Genomic DNA, 9,984 nt, shown 5'->3' on the forward strand with positions numbered 1-9,984 from the left:
TATTTTTTTCCAGCTACATGCTAGCTGTTTTGGAGTTTAGTTAATATCTACATGCTAGCTGTTTTGGTTAATTTAGGCTCTATTTTTTTTGTTTGTTTTCTAAACTGATTTAGCATTTAGTTAATATTTTAGCTGGCTATCAATTTCAGCCTTTAGCATCTTTTGCTATCAGCACTAGCATCTTCAGCGGCCAAATTCAGCTTACAGTTTTTACACTAGCATTATTGTAGGTAATCCTAAATATCTAGTTCATAATTATGTTAAAAAGTTAGTTTTAAAGTTTCAAAAATGTAGTTTTAGAGTGTTCAATAAATGTTTATCCTCTTCGGCCCAAAACTTAAGGTGTGTTTTGGTTCCGTGTGTGATTGAGTTTGACACCCCGGGTTTAGATAGATCTCATTTTCCATGTGATCATTCAATCATGACAGAGCGCATATCTAAACTATTTGAACAGGAGAGTGGTTTCCATCGTTATCATTGATGGATTGATGCAGACTAACGTAGCTGTCAGAAGCTTCTAGAATGAAGTTGTACTGTTGCAAAGCTACAGCCTTTGACTCTGATGGTCCTTCTAAAGCTCACAAGACACACTCTGAATCAGACGTTTCTGAAGGGGAGCAGACCTTCAGAACATAGAGCTGTCCATCCTCTATGTACTCATGGACTTCTCCCTACATTCGGAGATTCTGGTTAGCCTCCTTCTCACACTCTGTCTTCCTCGTTTTCCTTTTTCTGTTTTGTTGGACATATTTTGTGCTTCCACCTGAGACCCACCTGCATTGAGCAACACCTTCACACAGTCTGTGTGCTCATTGACGCATGCCACGTGCAGCGGCGTGCCGTAGTAGAGGTCGTACGCCTCCAAGTGAGCGCCCACGGTGATCAGCAGCTTCACACACTCCGAGTTACCTGCAGTGAACAGCAAAGCGCCGGCGTTACCGCTGCTTTAGAGAAACAAACAGCAGGTTTGGAGAACTCTGTGTAACTCTTGCCTCCCATGCAGGCTTCATGGAGGGGGGAGGCTGTCCGGGAGGTTAGGGTGGGGTTGGCCTGTGCCCCGTGCTCCAGCAGCAGCTTCACACACTCCACACTTCCGGCTGAGCAGGCGTCACACAGCGGGGTGCTTCCATCCACGTTCCTTGCATCCACCTATCAGATGCAGGGACAAATTCCAAAAATTAGAAAAAAAATAAGATAAATATAAATTAAAAAAGAGACAAATTCAAGCATTTATGATTTTAGGAGTTTCCCATTCATGACACCAGCTTTTACTGAGTATAAAGCTTCAACACATTCTCATCCCTAACTCGTCACATACTGACGTTTGCTCAAGGACCCCTCCGTACCTGAGCTCCAGCATCCAGGAGCAGCTTCACACACTGTGGCTCCCCCCGCAGGCAGGCCTCGTGCAGCGGCGTGATGGAGTCCACAGCCACCACGTTAACTGAGGCCCCGCCCTGGATGAGGCGCCGCAGCTGAGAGGTCTGGCCGAGCGACGCCGCCTTGTGTAGCTCTGTTCTCTCAGCCCAACAACCTGCAAAACGTCACAGCGTAAAAGCAGGATCACTGTGGCTACCTGATCAATTCCTGTATATATATATAATATAAGCAACTTTTACACTCTACTCTAGGATTGCCACAGACAAGCTGAAAACGCTGAAGCTGATAACCAGCTAAAATATTAGCTAAATGCCAAATTAGTCTAAACAGCTAAAATAAAACCTAGGTTAGCCAAAACAACTAGCATGTAGCTGAAAGAAAATAGATAACCTTTAAAAAAGCCTTAAAAAATGGAAAAAAGTCTAACGTTGTGTCTGAATTTCCCCCAAACCCACACACACAAAAAAAAACTATAAAGTGCGGGACTATATAATGACCTGGATTTTAAAGGTAATTTGGACACGATGCTCACTACTTTTCTTTGGCTTTTCTAATCACCGGATATGACGTCACCGATGAAAATAATGAAAATCGAATCAATACAAACATTTCACGACGTTTCTTTATGACTTCACTGTGTTCTGATGGTAAAAATGTGAATAGTTTATTCAAATATTACATTTAAACACGTTTTTTGTTCGACCGCAATACATTGTGCTCTATATTTGCTAATCTAGTGAGCATCGATGCAGGATAGTTTTTCGCAAAGACTTCTGGGAAATTTCAAGTGCACTCTATTTTGGAATTATTCGGACAGCACTAGAAAATGGCGAACACAAGTGATTGGGGGGGAATTCAGATACAAATTCGCCAAAACAGCTAAAACGTTAATATTAGCCTAACTCCAAAACATCCTAAAAAAACTACATTTTTAAAAAAGGTCTAAATTAGCCAAAACAGCTATCATGTAGCTGAAATATTAGCTTAACTCCAAAATAGCCTAAACAAATTCTAGCTAGCAGAATGCAGGCATATTATTCTAGAATAAATCAACTTAAATATTAAATAACTTTCAATATTTTACTGTCCATAAAAACACATTTTGTCAAAAATATACAAGTAAGAAATAAGAGCAAGATGACATCGGGCCTTTAGTTATGATAAAAGAAAATGATCTGGAGGGCCGGATATAATTCAGATCCGGCCCCCGGGCCTTGACATGTGTCCTAAACGGACGCCGGAGCGCATCTCACTGCAAACGGCCTAAAACAGCAAAGCGAATCCCGGTTTTTACATCACAGCGGAACTCCTGCGACATCACAGCCAGAGATCAGTTCACGCAAAAAAACAGAAACGTGGACGGAAATATCGCTGTCATCTCCTAAAATTGATTCCTGTAAACACACTTCTGCACGGTTCTGTGTGTCTTTAGCCTGCTTGTTAGCGCGTGAGCTCCCCGCGTGCCGCACACTTGTCATACACGCTGACGTCAAAACGAGGTCACGGTCACAAAAGCCACCTTCTGAGAGGTTTGGAGTGCGTCACCCACCGATGTCTCCAAAGTAATACGACTGACGGCTTTCCACCTCCATCCTCCCACACGATCCCAACAGCAGAGGTTTGTAAACAGCGTCTACTCCGCACACGTGCTGCTCGCTCACGTGACAATCCTGCAGTTTGGGGTGCATGCTGGGATTTGTAGTCTAGTTTAACGGGCTTATTCCAGAATGTCTGATATGGTGCTTTTTGTTTAACCATATATTCTATTGTATATTATATATATATATATATATATATATATATATATATATATATATATATATATATGTTATGTATTATTTATTTTATTATTTATTTTTGAATGCATTGTATGTATATATTATAGCAAAGCTATAACATATAGTGGAACAAAAAAGTATTTAATCAGCCAATAATTATCCAAGTTCTTCTACTTAAAAATATGAGAGAGGCCTGTAATTTTAGCCAAAGGTATACGTCAACTATGATATACAAAATGAGAAAAACTGAAAATCACATTGTCTGGTTTTGTAGTTTTTAATCATATATAAATTATTGTGGAAAATAAGTTTCCGGTCCCCTACAAACAAATCATCAGTAACAAACTCAAACCCTGTTTTTATTCATAATAAAAATTTTAAAAAGTTAACATGTAAAAATTTAGTTTTCGTGTATTCAATAAATGTTATCCTCTTCGGGCCGCGACCTAAGGTGTGTTTTGGATGTTGGCCGCCGATGATGTGCAAGGACATAGAAGATGAAACGTGGCTGGGTCCATATCTAAGCATGACAACAATCCCAAACCCACTGCTGGGTAATGAAGGACATGGCTTGATAAGAAGCATTTCAAGGTCCTGGATAGCCAGTCTCCAGATCTTATAGAAAAACATTGGAGGGAGATGAAAGCCGGTGTTGCCCCAAAACATCACTGCTCTAGAGGAGATCTGCATGGAGGAATGGACCAGTAACAGTTTGTGTAAACTTTGTTAGACTTACAGAAAATGTTTGACTCATTACCAACTAAGGGTTTATAACAAAGTATTGAGATGAACTTTTGCTTTTGACCAAATACTTATTTTTTTACCATCATTTGCAAATAAATTCTTTAACAATCAGATAATGTGATTTTCTGAATTTTTTTACTCGTTTTTTTTTTCTTCATTTGCCACAGTTGAGGTTTACTTATGTGGAAAATTGCATCTAATCTTTTTAAGTGGGGAGACTTGCAAAATTGTTGACTGATTAAATACTTTTTGCTCCACTGTAGTTTCATCTTAGCACCAGCAGGTGTCATGCAAAGACAGTTTTTAAACTCCAACTAGATTTACTGTATTTACATCAACTTCCTCCAGAGATTTTAATCGTTCCTTCACTTCAAATGTTTCTCAATTTTGCCTTCAACCTTGACTCTTTGCTAATTGTTGCATCTTTTCATCTTCTCCGAGATTTGAACCAGGGCCTTCTCACTGTGAACAAAGGGTGCTAACCACTACTCCAACGTGATGGGTGTAGGACAGGCGTGAAGAAAAACCTGGCATCACCTCCCAGGAGGCACCATGAGCTTAATCCAGTGTGGGAATGTAAGAAACTGTTCAGATCTTTATAGAAAAGGCTCAAGACCTCCCTTTTAATGTGACGTTTAGCTGAAATGTAGGATCTTTATGGACATTTTATTTTATGTTCCTTCTCTTTTTATTTAGTTAAATTCATCTTTTTTATTCTTAATTTTACTGGTGTCTCCATTTATGCTTTATTATTTTGTGTTTGGGTTTTTTGGTGTGGGTTAGGGGTGTAATGTGGGTGGGTGGGTGGAAGGGGGGCAAACGTAAGCAAATACCTGTTAAAAAGAAAGACAAAAAAGTGTAACTTTACACAAAAAAACCAAAGATTTTCTTTGATTGATTTACTTTTAGGTATTTTTGTTGATTTAGCAAAAGGGGGCAATAATATAATTTTTCTCCTTTCATCTCCTTTTCATTTTATTAAATGTAGACTAGTTAATTTTATACATTTATAGCTGAGGTGCACCTTGAAGATAAACTTAGTAAAGGTTTTTACATTTCTGCTGACTTGAAGAGGTCTTGTTTGCTCTATGCTTCCTCTAGAACACACAGATTTCAAATACTAAGTAAAACTTTGGTAAAAAAAAGTGTTGCTTTTTACCAAAATGTATTAGTTTAACGCATATAGTATTGTGTTCTGTCCAGAGCTACATAGTCATGATCTGTTCTGGCACAAGGTGTCTTTTATTTTGAAAGAAAATCATACTGTTAAACATTAAAACAAAATTAGTCATGTTGAGGAAATAGTAGTTTCTTTTTAAATTTCTGTTTTTATTCATCCCTCAAAAGAAGCATAATTCATATTTATCATTAAATAATGAATGTACAGCAGTATCAAAATGAAACTTTGAGCTTGAGGAAGACCAAAGAGGAAGTTCATAGATTGAATGAGAATCACTAGAACTGCTTCAATGTAAAAAAATATGGTTAATGAGCTGCTCATTTTCTGTGACATTACAGATCCAAATTAGAGAAAAATATTCATATTTTTCTTCTTTTAAAGATTTTATTTTAGCTTCACATTATCCTGCACCTTTTCATACACAGAAAAGGAAAATACACAACATCTGGGGGCTCAACATCAACAGCAGTTCCCTCTGTGACCACTAGATGGTGCTGCACGTTAGTAAAAGCTGTGAACCGAATTCCAGTAAATTGGTGGCATTGTGAGTCATTGTGTTTGGGCTTGTTGGGCAGAGGCTCCATTTATTGATCAAGCCCTGTTCGATTCTTCTAAGCATTTCTCTGCCTCCCGAGTCCACCAAAAACAGAGAAGAGGGTTTTAGAGTTATCTAAGAGGTAAGCAACAGATTGGAGGTCAACACTGAACTGGAGGATGAAATGGGCCTTTACAAGGGAGCAAATTAAATCCAAATGCAAACAATTATTGTTGTGTCTCTTGAGTGGTGACAGTTGTAGCTGTCCAAATTAGTCTTAATATTTGTTAAAATACATGATCTAGTTTTGTTTGTCTTTTTCTGAGTCTAACAGTGAGTGCACTCTTTTTCCATGATGTTCCTATCCACCAGTAAATAAAGAAAGAGTTTGTGGGCGCTTGGAAGAAAAGAAGTCTTATTAAGGTATTTAATATTATACACTACTGTCTGTTTATAGAACAGCTGACGTTGTGGTTTCACTTTGAGTCCTTTTAAAAGACACAGGTTATTACACAATTGATATCAATGCTTTAGAGAATTTTGGTTCTCAAACAAACTGCATTGTGAGTCAAACAGGATTTTTCTTGTTTGTCATTACACTCCAGTGTCGCTTCACACCTGCTGCAATTGACCCTCAATCTATTATAAAAACACAGTTATAAGCATTTTATATGAAAGAGATTGCTTCACATACTTTTCTTTCGCTTTGAGTGACTTTGGTTGTGAGTTTCTGCTTTTTATTAAAAAAAATTGAAGTTTTGAACATGTTCAACAATCTCCATCAGAGCAGTCACAGTTTTGTCACTCGTTCTGTCAAAGGCATCAGACTGGTTTCCACTGTTTTGTTTTTCTCCTCTTTGACCTTGTGCTTCCACTGGAGCGCACAGAACCAAACAAACACCTCAGTCATAACAGTATTACACTGGAACAGCTGGTGGACGTCGCCGTCATTTCAGAGAGTTACGGTTACACACAGTGATTCCTTGTTCTGTCAGCTTAAGGCCCAAACTGCCATCTAAAAAATGAAACGAGTAAGCAAACGGTTTGGGAGAAAATTTTGGTTCGTTACATTTATGAACGTCTGCCTGAGATGCAACATAAATTGTCATAAACTTTAAAATTATGCTATCTATTATCACATTTGACATGATTCTATGAGGTGCAAGATATCTTTTATTTTGAAGTCAATGCAGTCATTTGCAATATGGCGGTAGACGTATCGGGAAATGACAGCAAAGGCTCTGGCCTGATTTCTAGAGGGCTGGAGAGAAAGCATTTGCCATGGGGGACCTCAACACTTGCTTTGTCCAGTTCATATAAAGGGTTAATGGTCGTCACGAGCTTACATCACAGATTGAGGACAGCCCCTTTCAGGAAGAGTCTGCGCTGCCAGCTCCGCCCCCTGTCTAACATAAACACTTCCGGTGGCCATCAGTGAAGCGTTGTTATTTTAGCATCAACTCTAAGTGATAGTTCCTCTTGTATCTAATTTGCAAAGAAAACAACGACTAATGAGACAATGTATCTTGTGTTCTCTATGATCATATTTGTGGATATAAACTCTACATCCACATATATGATCATTTATGTTCTCTATATCCACATATGTGATCATATTTGTGGACATAGAGTTTATATCCACAAATATGATCATATATGTGCATATAGAGTTTATATATGTGGATATAGACTCTATATCCACATATATGATCATATTTGTGGATATAAACTCTATATCCGCATATATAAACTATATATCCACATATATAAACTCTATTCCCACACATATGATCGTATTTGTGGATATAGACTCTATATCCACGTATATGATCATATTTGTGGATATAAACTATATATCCGTATATATAAACTATATATCCACATATATAAACTGTATATCCACATATATGATCATATTTGTGGATATAAACTGTATATCCACGTATATGATCATATTTGTTCTCTATATCCACATATAGATCATATTTGTGGATAAAGACTCTATATCCACATATATGATCATATATGTTCTCTATATCCACGTTTATAATCATATTTGTGGATATAAACTCTATATCCACATTTATAAACTCTATATCCACATATATGATCATATTTGTGGATATAAACTCTATATCCACACATATAATCATATATGTTCTCCATATCCACATATATGATCCACCCTATATTATATCCACTCTATATATAGAGTACTCCGAAAGGCTTTTGAAAATCATGGTTTGATCCCCTTAAAAGGCCATTTTCTTTTCAACTTAATTATTAATGTAGTTAATTTATACTTATCATACCAGTAACAATAGCATAAATACGGAGCAATGTTTTATTTTTTTAAAGGGTGAAGTAAGACTTTACAGGTTGTGGTCAGTGAGAAGTCGACTCAAATGGCTCTTTAGGTGTTGAAGGTTGCAGACTTTTTCCTATTGCCTCCGCCAGTCCAAAAACATGCTTCTAAATTCTTCCTTTGTGTGAGTGTGAGCCCCCGATTAGACTGCTGATCTGCTCAGGGTGTCTCCCAATTTCACCAAAGAGTAGTTGGGATAGGCTCCAGCAACCCCATGACCCCTAAAGGAGATGGATTGATTAAATGTTTTACTAAGGAAGCAGTTTTGTCCTTATTTGTGATGAATAGCAGTATACTTTACATGGTTGAAACTTGAGGAAGTTTTGGGGAAATTTCAAGATTTATTCAAAATTTTCCCCTGTTTAAAACAACAAATTTGATGATTTATGATGTTTTATGATGCCTGCTGAAACTCCGACATGAATTCCATAATAAAGTTAGATATCTGCTCTAAATATGTTTCGCTGAAAACTGTTTTATACTTCTATTCATCAAATGTGACAGACTGCTGAGACAGCTCTCCAATCCTTCAGCACTCCTCAACTGTATAGATTTGTACTTCTGTTATAAACTGGGAGAATGAGCTTACTCTGTGAAATAAGATTATTCCAGATGTTTTCTTCAAAGAACTCTGGAATGGAGAAGCACTGAAACGTCTGTGCAGATGTGTTTCCACACCGCAGCTTCATTTGTGGACTTCAAAACAGAGAGACTTACAGTTACAAATGTCTGATTCTAATTCCAGGGTCTGTATTTGTGAGAACTTCTTTCCAGTTTAGCTGAAGTCTTGTTTTCCCTTTTTCTCTTTGTACCAAAGCAACTTTAAAAATTTTACAGCTCTGACAAATAATATTCAAGATTCCAATTGGCATCAGACTATGGCACAATTTAGTTTCTTTCATGCCCACCAAAATGGCTTTATGATATTTAAAACCAACCCATTTTGAACTAAAATAAAGCAACTTTCCATACAAAAGCTATTTTTGTCTTTTCTTTTTCTGAGTTCTGTCTCAATGAGACACTTCCTGTCGTCCTGGTCTTATCATGAACAGCTACAAAGGTTAAGGGTGTACACGGATCTGAGATTCCTGTTTCACTATAAATTCCACAGAAGTGACAGCACCACCCACCGAGCCATGATGACACCAGCTCAGAATACACGTTTCCCAGGGTGCAAGAGGAGGAGAAGCTAGCGAAGATGTTGGTGCAAACAGGACTGGAAGACCAGCACTCTAATTACAGCCATATTTTGATTACACAGTGAAAATGAAAGGCTTTATAATCGTTTTCAGCTTCTGGCCTCCACCTCCCGCCGGTTCCCGCCCTTACAGTCACACAGACCGCTCCGGTCTGAGAAAAGAGGAACTGTAACGCAAGCTACACACAGACGCACTTCAAACGCCATCTGGTTGCAGTTTGTGCGGGACTCCCATTCACAGAGAAGCCTTATCCTAAACATAGCTGCTCCAGTCTGAACCTTTTTTTGCTTCCCAGACACTTCATCCCTCGTGTTTTGTCTTCAGCTGCGTGATTACGGCGTTCCAAGAAAGTTCAGGACGACTTCAGAAGATGACAACCATTTGATTCAATTGAAAAACGATTCCGCTCTAAAGAGCAAAGATAATCTTTTTTCAAAAGAAAGGACAACAGTGAGATTCCCGAGATTTTCTTTGATCAAACATCACAGAGCAAAAACTCTCCCTCTACTTACAGTATGTCCACACCACATAGAGACTGTCCAGTTTGTGAATTTGTCCACACTTAGAGATCTTTACATAAAAATGCAAAACAAGGCTTTTTGTTAAAAAGAACACTTAAAAATATGTTTCTTTTAATCATTTCTGCTGTGACATCAAACAACAATACCAGTGAAGTTAACTAATATTTTTATAGCCAATGCTTCTTGATTTTGACATTTAAAAAAATAAATAAATACAACAGATCTGGCAGCTCTTACATTAAGAGTAATAACATTTGTATGACTCAGCTTTTAGTTGTAACT

At 37.8% G+C, this 9,984-nt stretch overlaps 1 protein-coding gene across 1 annotated transcript in view; it reads right to left on the reverse strand.

Annotated features, from left to right (window-relative positions):
• The window catches only part of LOC112155146 (ankyrin repeat and SOCS box protein 13), a 5,169-nt gene extending 2,102 nt beyond the window's left edge, over positions 1 to 3,067 (reverse strand). The window contains exons 1-4 of the mRNA XM_024286644.2: positions 2,930 to 3,067; positions 1,347 to 1,534; positions 993 to 1,149; positions 775 to 909 (exon numbers count right to left, since the gene is read on the reverse strand). Of these exons, the coding sequence (XP_024142412.1) occupies positions 775 to 909; positions 993 to 1,149; positions 1,347 to 1,534; positions 2,930 to 2,972 (523 nt within the window). The 5' untranslated portion in view covers positions 2,973 to 3,067. The remainder of the gene's footprint in view (positions 1 to 774; positions 910 to 992; positions 1,150 to 1,346; positions 1,535 to 2,929) is intronic.
• Positions 3,068 to 9,984: the final 6,917 nt, after the last annotated feature.

This window comes from Oryzias melastigma, linkage group LG23, assembly GCF_002922805.2.
Source record: "Oryzias melastigma strain HK-1 linkage group LG23, ASM292280v2, whole genome shotgun sequence".
NCBI classification, from domain to species: Eukaryota; Metazoa; Chordata; class Actinopteri; order Beloniformes; family Adrianichthyidae; genus Oryzias; species Oryzias melastigma.